The sequence below is a fragment of the Zalophus californianus genome, chromosome 6, assembly GCF_009762305.2.
Source record: "Zalophus californianus isolate mZalCal1 chromosome 6, mZalCal1.pri.v2, whole genome shotgun sequence".
Lineage (NCBI taxonomy): Eukaryota > Metazoa > Chordata > Mammalia > Carnivora > Otariidae > Zalophus > Zalophus californianus.
In genome coordinates, this window is record NC_045600.1 from 24,357,405 (window position 1) to 24,384,920 (window position 27,516).

At 38.8% G+C, this 27,516-nt stretch overlaps 2 protein-coding genes across 3 annotated transcripts in view; one reads left to right on the forward strand and one right to left on the reverse strand.

Annotated features, from left to right (window-relative positions):
* ADCK1 (aarF domain containing kinase 1) overlaps positions 1-948 on the reverse strand; it is a 181,024-nt gene extending 180,076 nt beyond the window's left edge. Inside the window, exon 1 of the mRNA XM_027572201.2 lies at positions 682-948. The gene's annotated coding sequence lies outside the window, so the exon portion shown is untranslated. The remainder of the gene's footprint in view (positions 1-681) is intronic.
* The window catches only part of SNW1 (SNW domain containing 1), a 32,894-nt gene continuing 5,892 nt past the window's right edge, over positions 515-27,516 (forward strand). For both annotated transcript variants that reach the window (XM_027572197.1, XM_027572198.1), the window contains exons 1-10: positions 515-631; positions 5,545-5,698; positions 9,636-9,797; positions 18,475-18,570; positions 18,694-18,800; positions 19,789-19,893; positions 21,580-21,649; positions 22,581-22,646; positions 24,311-24,427; positions 25,608-25,749. In XM_027572197.1, coding sequence (XP_027427998.1) covers positions 618-631; positions 5,545-5,698; positions 9,636-9,797; positions 18,475-18,570; positions 18,694-18,800; positions 19,789-19,893; positions 21,580-21,649; positions 22,581-22,646; positions 24,311-24,427; positions 25,608-25,749 — 1,033 coding nt within the window. In that variant the 5' untranslated portion in view covers positions 515-617. The remainder of the gene's footprint in view (positions 632-5,544; positions 5,699-9,635; positions 9,798-18,474; positions 18,571-18,693; positions 18,801-19,788; positions 19,894-21,579; positions 21,650-22,580; positions 22,647-24,310; positions 24,428-25,607; positions 25,750-27,516) is intronic.

Sequence of the window (27,516 nt, forward strand, 5' to 3'; positions counted from 1 at the left end):
ACGTAAAACACATAATATAAAACACGTACATACATAAAAACAGAACATAATACACAAAAGAAGTGTTGTAAAGGTAACTTAACAAGGATCACACAATACCTCCCCAGGAGAGTGTTTTGGGGGTGGGGTGTGGAGGTAGGGGACAGCGTTTAAAGAAAAGTTTCGAGTGTGAATGTTTTTAGAGCGTCCCCCAAACTCTCAATTCGACAGTCTCACGATTTCCTATTGTTTTAAAACCCTTTCACCCTTTTATTTAACGTTGCCGTTCCTGGGATACTCTTGCATTGGGGATCCCTACAAGGAGAATGAGACTGAGCAGGGAATACAATAAGCAGCTTAAAAGGCATCTCACCTTCGTTATTTTGCCTAGGGAACGCCCTATTCTGTCACACTGTACAAGGGATGCATCTGCCTTTCTTAACTGAAGCCCTTATCTCATAACCGCTCAGTCTGGTTAGGACAGAACCGAACTGTACTCTTGTTCAAAGAACTACAAATCCCAGAAGGCCTTTCGGCTGAGGCGCCTGCGCATCGCGGGCTCCTTCCTTTCCCCTCCTCATCAAGGGGAAAGACCCGCCCCGCGGTGCTGTCGCTCGCGCTGGAAGAAGCGGAAGAAGATGGCGCTCACCAGGTGGGTTGTTGATGGGGGTCCTCGATACGGAAGGGTCTGGGAGTACCTACCTTTTTCATTTCTCTGCCCACTGTCTCCGGGCGCTGACCTGGCTCGGGACAAAGAGCGACGTGGGCCCCGACTACGACTAGGCCCTGCTCCCGGCTTCCGGGGCGACTAGGCCTCACTGAAGCTGGGGTCTTTCCTGAGCAGTTTCCCGGGTTGAGTTCGTCCCCTCACTAGGGCCGAAAACCTCGGCGTGGCGAATAGTTCTCCGGCCTCAGATGCCAAGGAGTCGCACGTGTTTTTCGCTTGAGCATCTTGGGGTTGTGGAGAGCGCTCCGTCTGGTCCACAGCTCGGGCGGACACGGCGGGGGTGTGGAGGGCAGTGGCTTATTTGAACGAAGTGAAGCGGCGGGAGCCGACTGCCCGGCTTACCGCCGTGTGTCTGCCGAAGTCTTGCCTGTGCCCCGAAACAAGGATTCCTGAAAAAAAAGGGGGGACCGGCACTGAACAGAGATTTTTTTAAATTAGCCACTGGTGGTGGCCACTGTCTACTAATAATGCGCCGCTGCTCCGCACTTTTAACTTTGGACCTTAGAATTAGATAGAACCACTTCAGATTTTTGCTGTTCCCAGTTGCCTTGGTAACCGCATGTAAAGTGGTCCCCGCCTTTGAGAAAAAGGTGCTTAACTGGGAGATTCCGAGGAGTTACATAACTCCTACTAGTCCGCGACCTTGTTGCCACATCTAAGTAGAAAAACTTTCCCTGCGAATGAAGCAGGAAAAGTTGAGTTGTCAAAGATGGTTGTAAAGTAATCGTTTTAGGACATAAGCTTGCGCTCCCTAAACACACTTGATTCTCCTCACACTTATTTTTCCTGGCTGATGACAGTTAATCCCACAAAATGTTTTAATCAGAAAATTCTTGGGGGAGAGCGCCTGGGTGGCTCAGTTGGTTAAGCTACTGCCTTCAGCTCAGGTCATGATCCTGGAGTCCCGGGATCGAGTCCCGCATCGGGCTGCCTGCTCAGCGAGGAGCCTGCTTCTCCCTCTAACCTTACCCCCTCTCATGTACTCTCTCTCTCTCTCTCATTCTCGTTCTCTCAAATAAATAAATAAATCTTTAAAAAAAAAAAAGGAAATTCTTGGGGGAATTAATTTTGGGTGCCTTGCTCTATCCTAGGGTTTGTGTGTATACAAAAAAAAATCTTAACAGTCTTTGCAGGGAAGATGGGGTACAAGGCATACAGATATGAAAAAGAATAACACAGAATGCTCACTTGTGTAATACTAACCTTAAGTGCAAAAGAATTAGATTAAATAAATTGAATGGACTAGGGAGTTTTCTTTAGTAAATGTTACAAGCAGCAAACCTTTGAGTGCAAAGATTACCAGAGTTATGAAGAAAGGTATTGTGGAAAAGGTGGAATTTGAAAAGGACACGGGAAAAATAACAGAGATGTTGTGGGTATTGTGTGCTTAAAATTGCAGTGGCAGAGTGCAGTCTTTAAATGGCTAGCCTTGAGGACTACCTAGTTTTCTGATTTCATTGAGTTCTATTTGATTCTAGGTGAAATGTTATTTATCTCCAAGATCTATCAAGGATTACTTAACAGCAGGGACTTGACATACTGATGTGTTACAGTATTGGTGTCACCAATTATTGTTACTAAACTAAAGATTTAAAGTCATACTGATTTAGTTCTCTAAATTCAAGTGTATTTGGGGTTATGTATCTAATAATATCACTTGCATTTAATATGCTTTATTTGGTGAAGGGGAAAGAGTAGACTAAGATGTCACAACAGTGGCACTGTTGATGTATTGGACTGGATAATTCATTCTGGTATGCGGCTGTCCTGTGTATAGTAAGATATTTAGCAGCATCTTTGGCCTCTATCCATTAGATGCCAGTGGCACCCCTCCCCCGCCCCCTCTCCATTCCCTACCCCCAAGTCTTGAGGATCATAATGTCTCCAGACCTTGTCAAATACCTACATTTTAGTTACTTTGCCCCCCAGTTGAGAACCACTGAGGTAGACTTCCGCTTGCATTTACAACCTACAGCCCACTATGTACTCCTTCCCCCTACCCTGCCACCACAGGAGTGTGCCTCTTTACGGGAATGTCATCTTTTACAAGAAGCAGCACAATTAAGACCCTCTGGAAGACTAGAGTATGTTCAGACCCTAATTCAGGCCAAGTTACCTGTTTACTGAATTATCTAAACTCTTTGCTTTGGCAGGCTGCCTGCCTTTTGATCATATTGGTAACCATTCTTCCAGCAGGTGGTAAAGAAAAGAGAAAATAAGTAAATGTTTTGGCCTCTTTGTAACCATCTTTGTATCCCTCCTGTGTATTAGATATACATGGTGTGCTGAATATAACTATGGTAGAAGCCCAAAACTTTTGACTCCATTCATCCATCCATTCATTCATCATTCAGTTAGTATTTGTCAAAGATCTACCATGTGCCAGACACTATTCTAGTGCTGGTTTTACAGTATTAAATCAGTCTGGCAAACTCCTTTATTTTCAAAGAGCTTATATTCTAGGAGAGACAGACCATATGCGTGTGTGTGTGTGTGTGTGTGTGTGTGTGTGTGTGTGTGTAAACAAATCAGTAATGCAGTTTCAGGGCACTTGGGTGGCTCAGTCGGTTAAGAGTCTGCCTTCTGGGGTGCCTGGGTGGCTCAGATGGTTAAGCGTCTGCCTTCGGCTCAGGTCGTGATCCCAGAGTCCTGGGATCAAGTCCCGCATCGGGCTCCCTGCTCCTTGGGAGCCTGCTTCTCCCTCTGCCTCTCTCTCTCTGTCTCTGTCTCTCATGAATGAATGAATAAAATCTTTAAAAAAAAAAAAAAAGTCTGCCTTCTGTTCAGGTCATGATCCCAGGGTCCTGGGGTAGAGTCCCACATCAGGCTTCTTGTGCAGCGAGGAGCCTGCTTCTCCCTCTGCCTGCCGCTCCCCCTGCTTGTGCTCTCTTGCTCTCTCTTTCTGTCAAATAAATAAATAAAATCTTTAAAAAAAATGCGATTTCAGGTAATAATTACTAGGAATAAAATAAAGATAAAAGGACAGAGTGACTCAAAATGTGGGGCTGCCGTTTTGGATGAGGTGGTCAGAAAACAGCTGTGGGGAGGTATAATTGAGAAGAGACATGAATGCTAAGAAGGAAAGACTAAAAGACCTAGGATGAGGGCACCTGGCTGGTTCAGTCAGTAGAGCATGGGACTGTTGATCTTGGGGTTGTAAGTTCAAGCCCCATGTTGGGTGTAGAGATTACTTATTAAAATCTTTAAATATGAATGAATGAATGAATGAACTGGGGAAGAGTTTTCTATAAAAGCACTATAGGAAAAGAATGTTCTGAAATAGAATATTTTATGGCAGATGGAATAGCAAATGTGAAGATCTTGAGATGGCTGAAGGCATATAACATTGTAGTGACATAAAGATTGTTATTGCAAAGGGCAGAGTGAATTTAGCTCTCCTGCAAACATTTAAGTAGCCCTTGCTGTGAGCTAGACAATGCCTGGAGAGTTAGGGATAAAAGAAGCAGAAGGCATGATTCCTGCAAGTTGCTTAGTCTAGTGAGAAAAAGAAAGGTAAATGAGTAGATGATTCTGATACAGTAAGATAGATGTTATAGTAGTAGTACATAGGGAGTCTTGTAGGAGCATGGATGGGGGCAACTAACCCAAATTGGGGGAAGCTCCGAATAATCAAGTCTAAATACTGTGTTTAGACACTGTGCTGGGGGTTCATAGATTTTCTCATTTAGTACTTAGAGCAACTCTGTGAGGTAGGTATTCTTTCGATCTGTCTCTACAGATGAGAAGACAGAGGTTCAGAGAGGTAGGTAACTTACCTGGGTTACTACCTGGCATAGGTAGGATTTGAACTCTGGGCCCTTAACCATCACAGTACCCGACTCTCTAGACCAGATTAGATCCCTCTTATGTATGTTGTCATAGCACTCTTTACTTTTCCTTCATCATTTAACAGAATTTGTAATTATGGATTTGTATGAGGGATTGTCTCGCCTCTGCAAAAGTGTAACCTGTCTTTCTGTTTATAGTCTTGCGTACCTAGCACAGTACCTACACCCGAGTGATCAATAAATATTTTGAATAAATAAGTTCTATTGTTTACTCAAATATGCTTACTAGCCAAGAATCACAAAGAAACCTTAACTTTTCTATTAAATGTATTATTCGTTTATTGGGATCCTTTTATGGTCCTTTGGGGTATCTCTATAATAATATTTATCGTACTTCAAAGTTGCTAAGAATTGCTTGGTAGAAAGGCTGCTTTGATTAAAGAATAACAGACTACATCTTTAGAATTTCTGCTTTGAATCTTTGACCTCTTAACTTTTAAATTGCATTCTAAACTAGATACCTTTGGGAAAACACACTTAAATATGCAACATGTATTTTCTTTTATCCACCTCTTTGTTACATTCAGTACTAGTACTTATTTTTTTGTATTGACACTAAAATAGTTAAAAGTAAGAAGCATAAAAGTAAAGCAATTAAAAATAAGGAGTTTGAAAGTAGTAAAGACATTAAGGTGACCATATAGTAGACAGTTGGCCCCTGGGTAATAGAGGATGCTTCCTTGCTTGTTACAAGAAAGCATAAAAACTCAATAGTTTATAGTTTATCTATTATATGAACTATCAATTTTTTATTCTGGGCATATTTGCCTGCATCCTAGTCAAATGTTTTTTATTGTATGTCTCTGAGTACTTATTTCTTTTCAGACAAAATAAAATGACTGATATTTAATACTGCCGTAAATCATCAAAATGTTTGACCTTCTGCTCAAGGGACAAAGTAATATAGTAAAATAGTCTCTGATGGCCAAATTGCAATGATCAAATGTAAGAATTTTTTAAAATTCTGACTTTTATTATCTTTGCTTATAGCTTTTTACCTGCACCTACTCAGCTATCTCAGGACCAGCTTGAGGCTGAAGAAAAGGCAAGATCCCAGAGATCACGACAGACCTCACTGGTCTCCTCCCGAAGAGAACCTCCCCCATACGGGTACCGGAAAGGCTGGATACCTCGGTTATTAGAGGTAAATAATTGCTAACCCTTGTAAAATAAATTTAAACCCTAGAACCTCTGCACATGAATACCAATATGCTAGAAATCCTGGCTGTGTGTTTGTAAGACTTGTACTCCCCTTAGGGCACTGATCTTTTTCTTCTGGCTTATTATCACTGCTTTGTGATCACAAGAGAATTATATCTGCTTATATCTCTTCTTATGTCCAGCTATTAAACATGTACAAAAGAAACTAACATACCCTCTGTAAATCAGCAATTACTGCATATGGAAAATAATGGGAAAGTAAGAGGAGAAAATGAAAGAATGAGTTCATGTTCGGGTGCCTTTCCCTCCCTTCTCCCTGAATGCACGATAACCCTGCAGAGACAGCCTTCCTCCAGGGAAAACTCCAGCAGCATTTCTTTTTCTGATTTCCTTCCTGTTAAGTATAGTGGTAAGAGCACTGGCAAGTAGTTTAAAAGAATAAATAAAAATAAGTGTTTTTGCATCATACCTGTGCTTCTTACTGTTTGTGTGACCCTGGTTAGATCCTGACCTCCTTTCATCTGTTTTCTTGTCTTCAATTTGAGAATGTTTATATAGGTCTAATATACGGATTAGGTAAATTTTTTAGAAGGTTTAAGAGAATTTGATGGTAGAATTGGAGGCAGTGAGGGCGAAAGAAGAAATCTGGAATGATCTTTTTATATCTCTAGCTTGTTCCCAAAAAACAAACATCTTTGGCAGTACCTGTCCTCCTAGTTACTCTGTATCCTGTACTACAGTTCAATACATATTCCTTTCCCTAATTCCAGGACAGATTTCCCATGCTTGACCACCTTTTTCATCTAGGGAGAAAAGCAAATATTTGAGACTTAACTATTTTGCTTCCCCAAGACCACTTCCTCTTTGATCAAGCCTTTTTCTTCTCCATCTCTCAATATTCCTTCTGACTCCTGCAAATTTCCTTCCTCCACTTCCCAAGGAATGTCCCTGCCCTACTACTCTGTTCTTATACCATTCATTTTTGTACCCAGGTATTTCGTTTTATCACTTTGTTATATTTTGTCCTTTTATGGTTGTGATTTTTACCTTACAAATGTGAAGGGCTCATGCCCTTACCTTTTTTTATATGCCTCCAAGTGGTGATCCTAGTGAACTAAGTATTCATTGGACTGAAATTTGTTGCTTTGCACCCAAAAAGATGCCATCTGTATTCTCAGTCTCTCCCATGTTTAGGATTCCCCCTACCTACCAGAACACTCTATAGAGCCTAGAAGACAAACTCCCAACTAGATCATATCTTCTAAAAAATTTCCTTGTTTTTTTTCTCAGCTCTTCTCTAGACCTTATTAATTCTAATGTGTGAAGGCCAGTCTTACTAAAATTACTATGGGATTGTTGTTGTTGCTTTTGTTTTCACTGATAGTGTAATTTGTGCAAAATAGAAGATTATCAAGGAGGCTATAATGCCCACTTATCTGGGGCAAAAAGGTAGGGATTGGCATTATCTAAGAGAAGGGTAGTATGTCTCTTTGGAGGGATGCTAGATATTCTTTGTTTGCCTCTCAATAGATTATAAGGCAGGGGGTGGCAGGCATCATTTTACATACAACAGAAATCTCATACATATTTCCATTTCAGCATTATGACATTCAGGGACTCTTAACTTCTTAAAATCTTACTTGACTAAAGGTTTCATATATCCTGGTGGAACAGAACAGTTTATTTGAAAATCAAACCAAGATGGCCAGCTAATCTGGAAATACTGTGAATGCTTTTGTAGGGGAGTGAACGTTCTATGCAGAAAGCATTTTGTTCTAGTTTTCAAAGTAAAAACTATGATTTTCTGGTAAGCTTAATGACCACATAGTGCCACATCCACAGTTCTGAAGGGCTTATTATATTTCAAGAACCCCAGCAAATCTGGGCATGTGTCAGATTGATGGCCTGGGTACAGGTAGCACCTTTCTTGGAAATTGCTTTAACAATTTTCTACCTAATTTATAAGAAAATGTCTCCCTTAGCTTTACTGTTTGTTTTTAAAAATGTCAAAATTTTTGTTTAGCAAGTCAACATATTGTACCTAGGAAATCACATGTCCAAGATCTAATGGAATATTTCTTGAAGGAGGAGGTCTTATAAAAGTTGTTATTTTCAGGGTGCCTGGGTGGTCAGTCGGTTAAGCTTTTGCCTTCGGCTCAGGTCATGATCCCAGGGTCCTGGGATGGAGCCCCACGTTAGGCTCCTTGCTCAGCGGGGAGCCTGCTTCTCCCTGGCCCTCTAACTGCGGCTCCCCCACTTGGGGGTTCTCTGTCTCTGTCAAATAAATAAATAAAACCTTAAAAAAAAGTTGTTATTTTCGTAAAGTTTTTTCATCAAACCTCCTCGAAATGATTGATTTTAATATTTTTTCCTATCTTGTTGTATGTAAGTGATGAATCACTGAATTCTACTCCTGAAACTAATATTGCACTGTATGTTAACTAGCTAGAATTTAAATAAAAATTTTTAAAAATATCTTTTTCCTATCATTTTTTAGTAGTACTGACTTGCCCTTTTTTGAGCTAAAAGAAGGGAATTTTAATTCAATAGAAAATACAAAGTTTTTTGGAATCAAAAGATCTGAGTTCAAATCCTGCATATGCTAGCCACGACATCTTGGGAAAATCACTTAACTTGGGTGCCTGGGTGGCTCAGTCGTTAAGCATCTGCCTTCAGCTCAGGTCATGATCCCAGGGTCCTGGGATCAAGTCCCGCATTGGGCTCCCTGCTCAGCGGGAGCCTGCTTTTCTCTCCCTCTCCCACTGCTTGTGTTCCCTCTCTAGCTGTCTCTCTCTGTCAAATAAATAAATAAAATCTTAAAAAAAAAAAAGAAAAAATCACTTAACTTTTCTAAACTTGAATTTTTTCCATATGAAAATATGAGATGTTGAAGAAATACAAGAATTAAATGAGTGCGGGTTATATTTTGTACATTATAATAAGGTCCTAAGCAAATATTACTAAATTTAACAAAATTATTTAAAAATTATATTTAATATTCCTTTGTTTATTTGATGAGCTACCTTTTTTTTATAATGCTAAACTTCATCAACAGGCTTTACTTAGCTTGTTCTACTTTAGAAGTCTTAGTCCTCTCCTAAATAATTGTACATAGTCACCATTAGAAAAATGGTGAACTCATTTCTGAGGCCTTCCTATTCTGTTTATTTGCTTCTTGTGGAACATGAATAAATATGTTATGAAAGTCTGGTTCCAAGAAAAAATTCTTTACATTTCTGCACTATTACAGCTTATATTATATCTTAGCTCACTTATATCTTAGCTCACTAAGAAAATTATGTATACTAAAACTAAAAATCTTTTCCTTGTCCTAAACACTGTCCTTAATTTCTTAATATATATAAACATATAAAAATCTAGATTTGTTGCCATGGTTTAGAAGCCCTTTCATGATCTGGTGTTTGTCTGCCCATGCAAGCTTATCACCTGTGTGTCTGCTCCTCTGTCCTCAGCAGGCTCCAGCCCCACATCGGGGCTTGTTTCCTAGACCCACATCCACTTGTTTCCTGGAACATTCCAAGTTCATTCTTGCAGCAGGGCCTTCACACTATTTGCTCTGCCTAGAAAATGCTTCCCTCAGATCTTCCCATGCCTGATTTCTCATTATTCAGGCTTTAGCTCATGTTACTTCTTCACAAAGGCCATCCCTGCCCTATTGAAAGTAGCCTGTCTTTGCAGTCCCATTATATTTTCAAGGCATTTATCACAAGCCAAAGATTAGGCTTTTTATATCTTTGCCCACTAGGATGTACACTGTACAAGACCAGGGACCTCTGTTTTCTTTATTGCTATATCTCTAGCATCTAGCATAACATCTCGATAATTGTTGAACAAATGAATGTATCTTGAATCTGAAATTACAATTAAATGTTCTTATTTCTTTTCTTTTTAATACATAGGATTTTGGAGATGGAGGTGCTTTTCCAGAGATCCATGTGGCCCAGTATCCACTGGATATGGGGCGAAAGAAAAAAATGTCAAATGCACTGGCCATTCAGGTGGATGCTGAAGGAAAAATTAAATATGATGCAATTGCTCGGCAAGGACAGTCAAAAGACAAGGTAATCCTCTCAATGATAAATATCTTTTGAAGAGGTTTTTTGTTTGTTTGTTTTTGTTTTTTATTGTCTGTAAATGATACATATCTGGCCATTTAGTTTTATTAAAAGTAGCAATGAGGGGCACCTGGGTGGCTTAGTCGGTTAAGCCTCCAACTCTTGATTTCGGCTCAGGTCATGATCTCACGGTCCTGGGATCAAGCCCTGTGTTGGACTCCACGCTCAGTGGGGAGTCTGCTTGAGGATTCTCTCTCTCTCTCTCTCTCTCTCTCTCTCTCTCTCTCTCTCTCTCTCTCTCTCTCTCCCCCCTCCCTCCCTCCTTCCCTCCCTCCCTCTCCTTCTGCCCCTTCCCTTGCTCGTGCACTCCCGTGCTCTCTCAGAATTAAAAAAAAGAGTAGCAATGAAATATACTTAAGCTAACTGAAGATAGGACTTCATAACAATATGAACAATATATTAGGACTTCATAATAGCAATGAGTTTTTCCTTTGAAGTCTCCCAAATTGATGAAAACTTATATATACTTGAGGTTTTCATCTATTTGTTTAACATTTTAAAAACAATTTGAAATTGTTAAATTCTAATTGTTTTAAGCTCTTTTATAGTACTAACAGTTTTTAAATGCTAGAAAATTGTTCAAAACTACAATTCTAGCATCCCACAAAAAAAAAAATTAGGTTTTTTGTATAGTCTTCTGATTCTTTCTCGTGTACTTACAAAGTACTCATATAGATATTTAATTACTTTAATGGTTCATTTGAATTACACAAACTTTTTTCTCCCTTAAGTATAAAACTGGCACTTGCTATCCAGATTTATGATGGCCCTGCTTACAAAGTAATCCAAAGACCAAAAATAAAATTTACTTAAAATAATCTCATCACAGAGCAGCTATACTCAGAGTCAAGGAACTGTTTTTAAGAAGACCTAGTTTTTTCCCTTGTAAATAAGTGCTCCACATAAAGGTAAAGATATCTTTAGAATTGAAGATGTTGGGAAAAATAAACTTGAGAACCTTCAGTTCCTGTCCTTTGTCTCACTGTCCTGGAAACATTTTCATTTTACCCTCTAAAATAGCACTAATGGCAACCCATCCTCTGCTCCTGCATCAAGGGACCTGAGTTCTTAGGGAAAACAGTTACACTGTCATGCAAATCTGTGTCTTGGGTTTCACCTGGGCTCCCTTGGTGTTCCTCCAACCTCTAACTCCTCCTCCTCTCCATCTCCTCTCAGTTTAACAGGTGACTAGGTGACATCTGTTTGCATATAAAGACTAGTGGAAGAAAATTGTCTGCTTTCTTTATCCTACATGGGGCTTTCTGTCTTGACTTTTCCTTTTGTCTCTATAAGAAAGCTCTTGTATCTAAACCTAATCTTGCCAGATATGCTGTAGTGTATCCTGGATCTCATTCCTTACCCTCTCCTTTACAGCCTCACTTTTTCTTTATTCTTCTTGTTAACCATGACTTTCATCTCCCCTCCTCTCCTGGCTCCTTCCTGTGAGCTCTTAAATATGCTTGCTTTTCTCATCTCATCTTTTGTTAGAAAATTTTTCCCCGACCACCCTCAGGACTCTCTCTAGCTACCACCAAATTTCCACCTAGTTTTCTTCACTTACCTTCAAGCTTTTTGCTTGTTATCTGTTCTCTCTACTTCTTCACTTTCTTTCATTCTTCATTTCACTGTAATAGAGCCTCACCTCAGCCAGTCTGCTGAGATAAACTCTGGCAAAAGTCTCTAAGACTGTTTCTCACAACACCATCTCTTTGACTAATCTAATTTATTCCCTTGGCTAAAATTGCCACTTACTTTGGTGACTGTTGGATCTGTGTCTCCAGCCCAGTTTTCTCTCCTGGGCTCTAGGTCCTTCTGTCTTAGTGTCTGCAAGGGCAAAGCTATTAGATTTTCCCAAAGTACTGCTCATCAAACCCAAACCTAAGTGCATAATATTCCACTTAATCTACCTTCTCTATTCTCTAACTCAGCGACTGGCAGTGATATCTTCTGATTGACTATGCTAAAAGTCTGGGAGTTCTTTTTTCCCCTTATTTTAATGATTTTTTTTAATACACTAATAATAAGTTCTTACTGTAGAAGATATCAGCAGTACATAAGTATGTATATACAGTTCTGCCTACTTCTCCCACTTCACTTCCCAGAGGTAAGTACTGTTACTATAATGATATACATCCTTCCAGATTTTTGTTATGGATTTAGATATTGATGTATACATATTCCCACTTTATACACAAACATCTTTTTTTACATGAAAGATTTTAATATTCATAACTTTCATAGACTTGCTTTTTTTACTTAATATATTTTGAAGATTTTTATTAGTATATATAGGTTGGCTTTTTTTTTTTTAAGATTTATTTATTTTCAGGAGAGAGTACGTGCACAGGGAGGGGGAGGGGCAGAGGGAGAGAGAGAATCTCAAGCAGACTCTGCACTGAGCATGGAGTCCAACACAGGGCTCAATCTCATGACCCTGAGATCATGACCTGAGCCAAAACCAAGAGTCAGAGGCTTAACTGACTGAGCCACCCAAGTGCCCTAGTGTGCTTTATTTTTAAAAGATCTATATATAATTCTATGGTGTACTTAGGCCTGAATTTTTATTTTTAAGCATTGGTTGTTTCTTAAAAAAAAAAAATTGGTGGTTTCTAATTTTTTACTTTTCAGGCAGTACTTAAGATCCATATACAAATACCTTTTTGCACGTGAATATTTGTGTAAAATAAATTCTTAGTGGATTTACTGGGTCAAAGGATATTCAGATGTCAAATGTGACACATAAAGCTATGTGTTCTCTAAAAAGACTTTGCTGAACACTCATTCCATTCCTTTGTGTTTCCCTTAGGCCCTCCATCTGTTTAGTCACCATAATTTATCTTCTTAACACTTCTCAAGTATATGCCCTTCTCTGCTACTTAATTCAGGCCCTTATCATTTCTTGCTTTATTTACCACAGCAGAGTCTGAACCGATCTCCTTGGCATTTGTTTTGCCTGCCTAGAAAAACAGATTCATCCTTGTTTATTTGTTTAGCTTTCTCTCTCTCTCTCTCTCTCTCTCTCTCTCTCTCTACACACACACACACACACACACACACACACACACACACACACACACACACACACACACACACACACACAAGTGTCCACGCTTAAAATCTTTCCGTGGCCTCTAGGGTAACCAGCCAAGATCCTTATGGCACACATGACCCCTTCCTTACCTTTCTAGCCTAGCCTCAACTCTCATGACCAGAATACTGAAGTCCAAAAGTAAAAAGTCCAGTTTTAGCCATTCTGTTTATTTTCAGTACAAAATAATCACCATTGTGCATGGTTGTTAAAGAAGAAAAAACTTTCATGGCGCCCAGCTGGCTCAGTCGATGGAACGAACACAACTGTTGACCTTGGGGTTGTGAGTTCGAGCTCCCACACTGGGTGTAGAGATGACTTCAACATTTTTTTAAATCTTTTAAAAAAAGAAGAAAAAGCTTTCAGGCATTTTCTGTAAAGATCTGCTGTGAGGAACTACTGGCGGCTCTCCTAATACAGCACGTTCTGTCTTACCATGGGAACTTCCCAGGCATGCCCTCCTGTGCATGGGAAAGCCCTTCCCCTATTCTTCAACTCAGTTCTGTTGCTTTCAAATTGCAGCTTGCTCTTCACTGTTTTAGTGTACTCCTCCTAAGCTTCCTTGGCTAAATGGGGTTTCCTTTCTTCCTCTTCCCTATGTTTATCATAGCAGTCATCACCTTTTGCTGTACTTAACCTTTCACCACTACCTATGTCATTTGACTGTAAGCTCTATGAGGACAGAGATTGTATCTTTAGGATTCCTCTTTCGCACCTAACTTAGTGCTTGAGATTTTGGCACACAGACATTCATCAGTGATTATTGGAGAAGCGATAGCACTTTTCATTGAATAACAGAAAACCACTTCTCCTGAGCCAGTAGGAAAGCATAGTTGATTCCTGCAAAAGGAAAAATAGGTCCCTATACAGCAGGGCATATACTGTAAATGTCCTCTGTGCCGTGGAGGCCTTCACTGGGCTTTAACTGCCTTTCTTTTGATACATCTCTTCTTCTTTGGAATAATCACTATTCTTTATTGGTATGTATTGCCTCTCCTCTCATTGGTTAGGAAAAAGCAGCACTTTAGGACAGTAGTTTGGTATTGGCAGGTTGATAATTTTGAATGACATACTGTTTTAGCCCATTTTGCATTAAATTTCAAGATTGGAAACCACAAATTTTCTCTGATACCCAGAGAATGAAAGTTTTTTTCATGAAGTTTTTGAATGCATTTAATAATTCAACATTAACTGAGTACATGTTGGCAAATGCATGTTGGAGGAGGGGACACTTCTTGATTGTTTGGGACTGTCTTGAACACTGTATAATGTTTAACATGATTGCCACTACCTATTAAATGCCTGTAGTGCCTTGGAGGTGGCAGCAATGCCCTGTTTTAAAACCATTGATTTTCCTGTTTTAGAAGTAGGAATTGGCTACTAAATGTGGCTTTAAAATGGGGCTTTTAAAAATTTATTATCATTCAGGAGGCTGATATTCAGGTCTTTGGCATAGGATGAAAATAGTTTATTGGATTATTGAATTTGCATTATAGTGCAAAGATTTCTGATTTATATCAGAGGGATCTGGTTTTCTTCAGAAACCTGAGAGTTCTCACTGAAATATTAATAGTGAAAGGTCAAGAATGGTAAATGCTAGGCGTGGGTATAAGAGATTATGAAAAAAGGCAAGATTGCAAGGGATAATATTCTAGAGCAAGTCTAAGACCATAGATCTCTCTACATGTAAAATAAATACTGTATACACAAGACTTGTGGTAATACAAAATTGGTAGGGAAAAACATTTCTTGAATTAAATTTTGATGGAACTAAATCCCTTTTTTCCCCCAATTGTGACTTTTGTGATAAATCTTGAAATAAAAAGCCTTGATGTTTACATTTTTCCTTCTGAAATAGTTCTGTGGGAAATGTTACATACATGATAAAGAATACCTTCAGCCCCTTCCTCCCCCCCGCAAAAATAACTCTCAGCAGCTTTAAACTGACCCCAAGATAAATTGTATTTTGCCTTGTTCGTATGATTTCACAAACAAGCTAAGTCTAAAGATGGTGTTTCCTTTTTACCCCCCAAATGGTGAATATGTTGACAGATTTATCCTGTCAGGTCAGTCCAGTCCTTTGCCAGTTTTCAGTAATAAAAATAAAGTTTCACAGATGAGTTATTGCTTTATATTGTTCACACAGCTCATTTGTGCTCCTCATACCTTCTAGAGTATATTGTATTTTTTCAGATAACCCTCCCTAGCCCCTTTGCCTCCTGGGATATACTGAGTTTCTTCAGCACATTTGGTCTCAAGCAATAAAAATTTGGGGTTTTATAGTTAATTACCATGGAGGAATCTTGCTCTTCAGACGTCCTTCACTCAGCTTTGTGAGATGCTAGAATCTTATTGATGTTCACTTAAAGGGTTATTAACTTTGGAATACCCGAATAAGAAGCAGCAAATGGCTCTTGTATGCTAAATTAGTATTGAGACTTTATGTTGAGCATATATGACTACCAGGGAGCCATTTACTTAGAATCCCTTCCTGTAATGATTGCTGTGTAAAAGTAATTAACTCTTCATAGTCTCGATATTATTTTCTAGAGTATTGTTATGTAATTTTAAACTCATGTGATATAGATTTTTCAATCTTGAAATAAGACTTTTGAGGTCAGTTACTAGCTGTGTGATCTTAATGTACTGAGCCTCACTCTTGTCCCCAGAGTGAGTTTTAGGTCCCTTCCAAATGAACACTGAGAAGATGGTGACACTAGCAGCTCACATATCAGTGGTCATGTTTTGTGGTAAACTGTCTACACTTTCTTTCCTGATCCTTTGTTTCATTCCTGAGAAAAACAAGCTAGAGATTTCTCTGTAGCCATGAGATATTTTTTTCTGGGAAATCCACAGATTATAGAGAACCTTCTGTAGGGCCTACAATATCATCACCTTTAGAATAGAATTGAGCATCTCTAAAATTCATATATTCATTCATTTGTACAAAAAATATTGACTTGAATGCCTCCTGTGGACCAGGCATTGTTACAGGCCCTGGAGATACTTTAATGAATGAGAGATTCCTTATCAGTAACATAGGTATAATCATTGTACATACCTCAGGGTTGATAGAAAAGTTCAGGTAGTTAATACATATAAAGCAAAAGAATAGTGGCACAAAATAAGTGCTTAATAAATTTTAGCTATTTTTATTACTTTAATAGAGATATAGATAAACAAGTAAAATGGGAAATAATTGCATACTGTGAGCAATGCTTTGAAGACAATACTCAAAGAGTGCTGTGACAGTGATTGGGTGGGGAAGGGTTGCTTTAGCATGGTAGTCAGGACAGGCCTCATCAATGCATTCATGACCTTTGAACTGAGACTCAGAGCTTGAGAATTCACATGAAGAACTGGGAACAACACTTTTAAGGCCCAGAATTCTGGGGGGAAAGCATGTTGTGTTCAGAAAACAGGAAGAGCGGGGCACCTGGGTGGCTCAGTCGGTTAAGCGTCTGCCTTCAGCTCAGGTCATGATCCCAGGGTCCTGGGATTGAGCCCCGTGTCGGGCTCCCTGCTCTGCGGGACTCCTGCTTCTCCCTCTCCCACTCCCCCTGCTTGTGTTCCCTCTCTTGCTGTGTCTCTCTGTCAAATAAATAAATAAAATCTTTAAAAAAAACAAAACAGGAAGAGCTAATGTGATTGAAGCATAATGAATGAGGAAGTGAGAGGTACAGGGGGAGATTAAAGCTGTAGGCAAAGCCAGGTCAGGTTGTATAGGCCAGGAAGTATTTTTTTTTTAAGATTTTATTTTATTTATTAGAGGAGTGAGAGAGGGAGCACAGGAGGGGGTAGGGTCAGAGGGAGAAGCAGACTCCCTGCTGAGCAGGGAGCCCGATGGGGGACTTGATCCCAGGACTCCGGGATCATGACCTGAGCCGAAGGCAGTTGCCACCCAGGTGCCCAGCCAGGAAGTATTTTTTGCTCTGTTGTTTGGAATAAGAAATTAAGAATAGCCTGCATTTCCTTTAAGCTATTTTTTTGGTAAAGATTTTATTTGTTTGTTTATTTATTTATGAGAGAGATTGAGAGTGGAAGCGGAAGGGGAGGCAAGCAGACTCCACACTGAGCATAGAGCCCCACGTGGGGATTGATCTCACCACTCTGAGATCATGAAATGCACCGAAATCAAGAGTCGGATGCTTGGGGTATCTGGGTAGCTCGGTCGTTAATGGTCTGCCTTTGGCTCAGGTCATGATCCCGGGGTCCTGGGATCGAGTCCCACATCGGGCTCCCTGCTCCGCGGGGAGCCTGCTTCTCCCTCTCCCACTCCCCCTGCTTGTGTTCCCTCTCTCGATATATATCTCTCTGTCAAATAAATAAATAAAGTCTTAAAAAAAAAAGATGCTTAATTGACTGAGCCACCCAGGCACCCCTCCTTTAAGCTATTTCTAAGGAATGTCATGTTAGAATGCAATTATTGATATAAGACTTTGGTTTACAGTAGTAATTCTTGAAGGTCTTAAGTACCTGGGAATTCGGTTTTCTTTCGTATTCATTAGTTGTTCTTTAGTGTATCAAAAATTCCTGACTCAAGCAGCAAAATCTAGAATGCTGTTTGTTAAATTTCCAGTACCTCTGGGACGCCTGGGTGGCTCAGTAGGTTAAGCGGCTGCCTTTGGCCTGGGTGATGATCCCAGGGTCCTGGGATCAAGTCCCACATTGGGCTCCTTGCTCAGCAGGGAGCCTGCTTCTCCCTCTCTCTCCTTCTGCTTGTGCTCTCTCTGTCAAATAAATAAAATCTTTAAAAAAAAATTTTTTTTCCAGGACCCCCTTTTTTTCTGTAAAGTGTGCCATGTAAGTTTTTATGAAAGTATTCAAAAAGTATAGATGGACACAAAAGTAAGTAATACTCTATCTGTTGGGGGCCTACCACATCAGTGTCAGCTTCATAGAAACATGGTGAGCCCAGTAGAAATTACAGCCATCCTAAATTTGGATAATGAGTACAAAGTAAGTTGTGTATATAGAATATGTTTTGTTTTTCCTTTTTTTTTTCCCCACAGAAGAAAGTGTTCTGGGTTTTTTGACCATGGCACGTGTTCATTTTCTTAGTCTGTGAATAGAGTTGATGCCAGAAAAGACAAACATTATAAGTAGAGTGAGGTCAATGAAATTTTCCAGGCCCAGTGAATTTGAAAATTATTTGGTAACCTGACTTAAATTCTGATGAGCTTGTAATCCAGGATAATGGTGCTATAGACAATTTATATCATCATTAATTTCAAGTCTTAGCCTCAAAAATAGGGATCACTGATGCATAAGATTTTGTTGGCGCAATTTATTTGGATACTGACTTGATTAGAAGATCTCAAATAATGTAAATGCATGAGGTCAAAGGAAAATTATTAACTTATATAGCCAGGGCAGTAATTTGTGTATATATTTTAAGCTTCCTTGGTTTTAAAATCTAAAAGACAAAATCTGTGTCCTAAATTTATAAGTGTGCTGACTTCTGAAATTATTTAATGAGGTTGCTTCTTTTCATTCTCTGCTTTTCTTGAGCCTGCTTGTGTTTGAAAATTTTAGGTCATTTATAGCAAGTATACTGACCTGGTTCCCAAGGAAGTCATGAATGCAGATGACCCAGACCTACAAAGACCTGATGAAGAAGCCATTAAAGAGGTAATAGGGTATTGAAAGATATATATATATATATATATATATAATATATATATAAGTATTTTAGATGACTTTGTACATCTTTATTAACTTTCAAACCACTCAATATGGTATTTCTTATTTCAGATAACAGAAAAGACAAGGGTAGCCTTAGAAAAATCTGTATCACAGAAGGTTGCTGCAGCCATGCCAGTTCGAGCTGCTGATAAACTGGCTCCTGCTCAATATATTCGGTATGATCTTGCCTGGAAGTCTTGGTTTCATGTCAGACTTGATTGGGATTGGGGGTCCTGGTATTCTTTCACTATCCTATTTAGTCACAGTTGAAAATGTAATTTTTTGAATAATGACCTGAAGCCTATTGACTCCGTGCAGACTATTGAAAGCAGAATTTTTTAAAGATATCTACTTAGAAGATATTTAGCTGTTAGGCTATTTTCAAAATATATTTTTTGTTTTTAGAAATTAATAGTTACTTATAGCATATGATCCAAACTGCAAATATTATAGTTTCCCATTTGTATATAATAGGCTTTATATAACATATATTTATATAATATTTATATAATGGTATAAATAATATTAGTATATTGATAATGTCATAATTACTGTATAATAGTAGGCATATAACATGTAATAATAGTATAATAACAGAATATTAGTGGTGTACTAATACCATTTATATAATAATAGGCATCTTTATAATACTTACAGATTTTGAAGGATTTCATTCAACTAAATCCTTTTGTAGAGAGATGATTCACATGTAGGTATTACAGGAAAAATCAGAGCTTATAGAGCTGCTACTATTATTTTTTCTCTGTTTTACAACCTATGATTAGTCAAGAACTACTAATTCTAAGCTGCCTGCTGAGAATATTATGGGGTGTTTCTTCTGCAAATGCAAACTTACAAAATAGGTACCATTTTCTAGACCTCTTATCTGTGAAATTGAACACCGTGCCTTCCATGGTGGAAAATGACCAGGGATGGATTATTTGCAAACTAATATGACTCTAGTTTACATTTTGCTTACAATTCATTATTGCTGTTAGTTCTCTTATTTCCATTGCTATCTGCTCTGCCTAAATATTTTTGCAACTTTCTATTAATACTTTATGAAAGGAATTGACAGTATAGTCTAGCTTAGAATTGAAACAGAAGAAAAATACCTGTTGAGTTTGAACTAGTTATACCTTTAGTTTCATCTGCATTCTTCAGATACACACCATCTCAACAAGGAGTGGCTTTCAACTCTGGAGCTAAACAGAGAGTTATTCGGATGGTGGAAATGCAGAAAGATCCAATGGAGCCTCCAAGGTTCAAGTAAGTAGGTAGCGTCATGAGAATAAAACACCGTTTTGTTTTGTTTTGTTTTTTTAAGATTTTATTTATTCATTTGAGAGAGAGAGACAGAGCACAAGCAGGGGGAGAGGCAGAGGGAGAAGGAGAAGCAGACAGCATGATGAGCTGCGAGCCTGACATGGGGTTCGATCCCAGGACCTAGAGATCATGACCTGAGCTGAAGGCAGAGGCTCAACCATCTGAGTCACCCAGGCGCCCCAATAAAACAGTATTCTTTTTTTTTTTTTTAAAGATTTTATTTATTTATTTGACAGAGACACAGCGAGAGAGGGAACACAAGCAGGGGCAGTGGGAGAGGGAGAAGCAGGCTTCTTGCCAAGCAGGGAGCCCGATGCGGGGCTCGATCCCAGAACTCTGGGATCATAACCTGAGCCTAAGGCGATGCTTAACGACTGAGCCACCCAGGCGCCCCAATAAAACAGTATTCTTAAAAAAGATACGAGAGGAGCAAAATGTCCCAAATGTCCATCAGTGAGTGAGAGGATAAATAAATTGTGGGACATTTATACATGGAATACTATTGATATTAAAATAATTGTTTTAATTAATTTAATAAAAAAGAGTAAACTTTTAACACATGAAATAACATGGATGAATCTCAAAATTACTATGTTGAGTGAAAGAAACCAGACAAAAACAAGTACATTCTGTATGATTCCAATTCTATAAAACTCTAGAAAATGAAAACTAACCTGTAGTTACAGGAGGTAGATCAATGCCTGTGGTGAAGGAGAGGAGGAGCAGAGAGGAGAGGGACAAGAAGGGTAGGCAAGGAACGCACAGAAACTTGAAGGTGACGAGTATGTTCACTGTCTTGATTGTGATGATAGGTTTCACAGGTGTACACTTGTGTCAGACTTAAATAGTACACTTAAGTGTGTGTAGTTAATTGCATGTCCATTGTACCTCAGTAAAGCTGTTTAAAAAAAAAAAAATGGGGCACCTGAGTGGCTGAGTCTGTAAAGCATCGAACTCTTGATTTTGGCTTAGGTCATGATCTCAGGGTCCCAGGATTGAGCCCCACATCAGGCTCCACACTGGGCATGGAGCCTGCATGAGATTCTCTCTCCCTCTGCCCCTCCCCCCCCTCTAAAAAAATAAAAGCAGGGGCACCTGCGTACTCATTCGGTTAAGCATCTGACTCTTGATCTTAGCTTAGCTCATGATCTCAGGATTGTGAGATCAAGCCCCACATCAGGCTTTGCAGAGTGTGGAGCCTGCTTGAGGTTCTCTCTCTCCCTCTCCCCACTCCCTCTCTTAAAAAATAAATAAATAAAGTAAAAGAAAAAAGTAGGGATACCTGGCTGGCTCAGTTGGTAGAGCATGTGAGTCTTGATCTTGGGATCATGAATTCAAGCCTGATGTTGGTTGTAGAGCCTACTTTAAAAAAAAAAAAAGTATATTACCCTATGAAATGATAATGATATTGTGGAGGTGAGGTGGGTAATGATGACAAGGTTGGCTGTGTTTTAACAGTTGTGGAAGCTGAGTGACATATATGATAGATGAACATTCATTATAAACTCTATTAAATAGATTTTGTATATGTTTGAAGCTTTATAAATGGGAAGGGGAAACTTGAGACATAATTAACCAAAATGGAAAAATGTCTAACACTCTCTGGTTGTGCTTTGATTTATCCTTTAGGATTAATAAGAAAATTCCCCGAGGACCACCTTCCCCTCCTGCACCTGTCATGCATTCTCCTAGCCGAAAGGTAATCTTTGCTATAGTCTAACATCTTTTTTTGTACTCATGATTATTAATTTTATAAGTAACCTCCCATAGAACAAAGTCTAGATGCCTATATGGATACATTTTGCCATGCTTACTGTTTTTGTAATATGATTTTTAAGATCAAATAAGGACCCACTCAGGACTAATGTGTAGTTCCAGAGTGTTTATGAGAATGTATGTAAAATGTTAGCTATTAGTTTTCATGTTATTAGCCTGACCCCTACTTTAAATGGAATGAACAGGCAGGGTCTGCTATTCGATAAGCAGGATATTATCATAGTTAGAGGAAGTGGTGGATTAATAGGCCTCTGATAATCTGAGTGGCATTTTTTAGGTATGATTTATTATCCAACTGAAAGAACAGATTTTCATCTTAAAGAAGTCTTGTCACTTTATTTTTTTAATAGACCAATTCTTTATTTTTTTAAAGATTTATTTACTTATTTTAGGGAGTGAATGCATGAGTGGGGTGAGGGGCAGAGGCAGAGAGAGAGGAAAAGAGAATCCCAAGCAGACCCTCCGCTGAGAGCAGAGCCCAGTGCAGGGCTTGATCCTACGACCCTAAGATCATGACCTGAGCCAAAACCAAGAGGTATTAAACACTCAACTGACTGAGCCACCTAGGTGCCTCTCATATCACTTTAAATATGGAAAAATACTCACCAGCATTAATAATTGTCAAAAATAATTTGTAGATTATTTTCCATTTTTTATATTAAAGTTATTACTAGAATCAGTGGTATGGGAACATAGTATATAGTGCTACCAAACAAATGGAATTTTGACCTTTGACTAAATCTATTCACATGTCAGTGTTTATTAAACTGTCTTTGAAGAGAACATTGTACATAGGTTTTTAGCTGGACTACAAATAGGAAAATGTCTCTTCTTCCATTCTTTTGTCCACTCAGATGACCGTGAAGGAGCAACAAGAGTGGAAGATCCCTCCTTGTATTTCAAACTGGAAAAATGCAAAGGTAATTAAGTTTCATAAAATCAGTCTCCTACTATTAGAACCTGCTGGGAAACAGGAAGGAGCTTTAGCCTCAGAAACTTTCATTAAATCCTCAGCATCTCACTTAGCTGAGTGTTTTCAAAAAGGAACACCAACTTATGTGACTTTCTTCTTTTTAATGTAGTAGAAACCCATAGTATTCCAGTCACATGAATACTGTGTAGATTCTTTTAGTGAATTGTAGTTATCAGAAGCATATAGAGAAGGGATAGGTATTCTTTAGAAAATTTAGAAATTGATATCTAAAATCATTTCTTAAACCAGTTTAAATGGCAATATGACAAAACAGTAAATGGATATATTCAGTGCTTCAATTTTTAAGCATTTTTTTCTGTTTATAACAATGTGTGCATAAGCTATTTAAATCCTTCATATCTCTAAGCACCAATACTTCCAGGAGTCATGAAGTATCTGCAAAATAATGTGAAATATATTTTCCTTCCTTTTTCTTTTTCATTTTATTTATTTATTTGAGAGAGAGAGAGCACACAAGCAGGGGAAGAACAGAGGGAGAGGGACAGACTCTGCCCTGAGTGCAGAGCCCAACACAGGGCTCGATCTCAGGACCCTGAGATCATGACCTGAGCTGAAACCAAGAGTCAGACTCTTAACCAACTGAGTCACCCAGGCACCCCTGAAATATATTTTCTAATCACTATTTCCCCATTTCCCCCAAGTTGTGTTTCATAATTCTATTTTTGATGAGTGAAGAAGGCCACTTTAATTTGTAGATTAAATATAAATTATTTCCTAAAGAAAGTTATGCACTCATCCTATAACAAAAAAATTATTGGTGGTCCATTTTGGCTTGATTAACGTATATGTAACTGTGGTATCTTGAGCTGATTCTGTAACACTTCCCTGTATTAGCAGTAAAGACTATAGACAAGAGGTCAGCATTTGGGAATGTAGTCATAAATCTGGAAAAATAAAGCTAAGCCTGAAATGTCCTGGATGTTCAAGCCTATTCCTTGAGTTATTGAAAATAGGGTGCAAAATTTCAGAACAGGAAGAATCTCAGTTGTCTGTCAAATAACTTACCTTTTTTCCATTTACTAAAACTTCCAGTATTCTAAGAATCTGACAAGTCATTAAAATAGTACCGCACATTAAACTACCTATATATTCTCTGATTTTAGTGATTTATTCCACTTTTGTATGACTGTTCTATTACTTGAGGAGCAACTACTTAGCTATTTGATAGTGATTTCCTTTTATTATAACTCACAATTATTAACATGAGAATATTTGCTCAGAGCTTGGGCTCTCACATCATAACTGCCCAAGTTTAAATTTTAGCTCATCTGTTTATTAACTGTGTGCCCTTGGGGACATTACCTAAGCTCCCTACCTCAGCAGCAGCATCTGTGAAATGGAAACGCATTGTTACCAGCCTTCCAGAGTTACTGTGAGGGTTAAATGGGACCACAGATGTGAAGTGCTTTGAATTGGCCTCCACACGAAGTCGTCGTCGGTGTTAGCTGCTGCTATAGCATAATTGTGAAGAAAGATGTAAGAAAAAGAACTTCAGCTCAGTGGTGGTCAAAATGGACATATTTAAATCTAATTTTAAAGAATCTATTGCTGCTCTTTTATGACTGGTGTTTTCTGCCTGCTGTCACACAGGGGTATACAATTCCATTAGACAAACGTCTGGCTGCTGATGGAAGAGGCCTGCAGACAGTTCACATCAATGAGAACTTTGCCAAGCTGGCTGAAGCCCTCTATATTGCTGATCGGAAGGTTGGTCTCTTATAATGAAAGGGTTTAATGCTCTTGATAATTTGTAAATCCATTTTTGGTTACCTAAGATACTGTTTGTTCATTCCAGTTTAATTGACACATCACTGTAAATTTTAAGCCATTCAGCCTGATGGTTTGATTTACATAAGATACTGCTGTTTCAGCTAAAGTACTGAGTACCCAGCGAGGCTTGCACCTTTGGCATGTGCTATTTGCAGCTCTGTACCTGGTCTCAGCCTTTGTAGACTTGTACACACACCCTACCACTGGCAATCCAGCTTCCTCACGACATTCCAGAACGATGGTTCACTAGGCTAATTTCATTGTTATTTTTTTTTCCTTAAGATTTTATGTATTCATTTGACAGAGAGAGAGAGAGACGGGCAGAAGCAGAGGGAGAAGCAGACTCCCTGCTGAGCAGGGAGCCCTATGCAGGACTCGATCCCAGGACCCTGGGATCATGACCTGAGCCAAAGGCAGACGCTTAACTGACTGAGCCACCTAGGCACCCCGATCTCATTTTTAAAGAGAAGACTGACTGCTGTTTTTAGATTTCATATTTTTTTCTGTTAAATATAGATGTCTCCCAAATGGTCGGTAGCATAGAAGGGCAAATAAACATTCTGATGAATGCTGTAGAAAATGATAGTCATAATATTGGTTGTCTATTAATATTATTAATGTGTGTGACCTAGAAGTTCACATACATCATGGCATGCATTTAGAACATAGAAAAGTGTATCTCCTACATCACAGCAAGCACCCTTATAAAAATCTCTTGCTAAAGGCTTTATCTTAAATAGATTTGCTTGATTTTGAACACATAACCAATTCCTGCTATGTTATTGATACTGAAAATTTCTTTATTAGAGTCTTGTTTAATTTTTATTTTTTGGGTTGTTTCTGAGAAAGCATTAGTGAAACAGTGACTTACAAGATTATTGGAGTCATTATAATAAGTTTCAACCACTAATACATTTTCCAGAGTGAAAAATCTAAGTTTGCAGTGTCTTCCAGGCAAGCTTTCTTTTAGTGGACAAGAATCTTTGTTTTAACCAGCAATAACAAATCTGAATTCTTTATACCTGCTCTTTCAAGCTAAACTTCAGTCAGGATATTGGATGATAGCTGTAACTTTTCCCCCAACCGTGTCTGATTTAACATTCAACTTTACTAACAGGCTCGTGAAGCTGTAGAAATGCGTGCTCAAGTAGAGAGAAAGATGGCGCAAAAAGAAAAGGAGAAACATGAAGAGAAACTTAGAGAAATGGCCCAGAAAGCCAGGGAGAGAAGAGCTGGGATCAAAACCCATGTGGAAAAAGGTGTGACATTCTCTTTCCTAAGTTGAATTTACCATACAAACAATACATATCATTTTAGAGACTCACTGTTGTTTTTACTGCACACAAAACTAATACACACCTATAAAGAAAATGTAGATATTTCACAAATAATATAGAAATGAAAGAGTAACTTCTGCTACTGAGCTGTAGCAGTAGAAAATAATATATATATGTATTTTTTTAAGATTTTATTTATTTGAGAGGGAGAGAGAGGGAGTGAGCAAGAGCACAAGAGCCAGGGGAGGGAGAAGCAGACTCCCCGCTGAGCAGGGACCCTCCCCCACCGATGTGGGGCTGGATCCCAGGTTGCTGGGATCATGACCTGAGCTGAAGGCAGATGCTTAATCTACTAAGCCACCCAGGCACCCCAAGAGTATATATTTAAAGAAGGGCCTTCAGTATGGGACTACAGTGGACATTTTTAAAGTTCAGAGTAATGTACTTTTAAAAATCATGTATTACTCAAGTGATGGGCTTGATTTTTCTCTCATTTTAATTTTCTTGAAACTTAGAAAAATGAGATCTCCAACTGAATAATTCAGCTTTCCCACATAGTAAAATAATCCACTTTTTCTTACTTGTAGGCTAATAAACCTATAATCATTAAATCTGCCAATATTTTCTCTCTGGCTTTATTTAGTGTTTACACTGGTGTATTAATTCATTTAGAGCGAGAAGACTAATTCTAATTCAAGAAAGTTGTGAGGGCGGTTTGTTTCGTTAATAAATCCTAAACTAGTACAATTATTCATTCACTCAATTCATATTGAGCATCTACGATATGCAAGGTTCTCTTCTAGACACAAGGATTTCTGTTAGGTTGGGGGTATAGTAGTGAACATTCTAGTGAGTGTAAACAGACCGAAAAAGTTAATTATCATTACTAGATGATTAGTGATAATAGTACAGTAATAATTGCTATGGAGAAAAATAAAACAGGAAGTGCCAGAAGGAGAGGGTGGTCAGAATGGACCTCACTTCTGAGATGGTAACATTAGCACAGAAACTTGAAGGAAGTAAGGAAGTGAGCCTTGTAGATATCTGGGGCTTTGAAGAGCATCCCAGATAGAAGGAACAGCAAGTGCAAAGGCCTTGAGTTGGGAGTATACCTGTCGTGTTAAAGGAAAAGCAGGAGCCAGTATAGCTGGATTGGAGTAAGAAAGCTGAATAGTAGATGAGGCGTCGGAGTAGTTAGAGTAAATAGGAAGAGTAGTGGCCAGATCGTGTGTGCTCTTTCAGCCATTTTAGCGACATGGCTTTCACTTCAGATAACATGGGAAGCAGTTGAAGACTTTGAGGAGAGCAGCATGATCTGCCATATATGAGCAGGCTGTGAAATGGGCATGTGGAGGAGTAGGGAAACCATTTGGAGGGCTACTGCAGTGACCAGATGAGAGATGATGATGAGAGGCAGGGAAAACATGGTCAAATACAGACCATGGAGAGAGAGCTGACAAAATTTGCTTATGGATTAGGTAGAGGTATGGAAGAAAAAGAGTCAAGGATGACTCCACAACTTTTGACATGAGCAATTGGGAGGGATTGAGTTGCCATTTACTAATAGTAGGAAGACTGCAGGGGAAGAGGTTTGGGAGGGAAAGTTTACTTTAGTTGTAGACATGTTAAGTTTAAGATGGAGGTGTCAAGCAGGCAGTTGGTTATAGGAGTCCAGAGTTCAGCTATAGAGAAGTAACCAGAATTATAAGTAGTGATCCACATCCTTGAATCATATATGAATGACTCAGT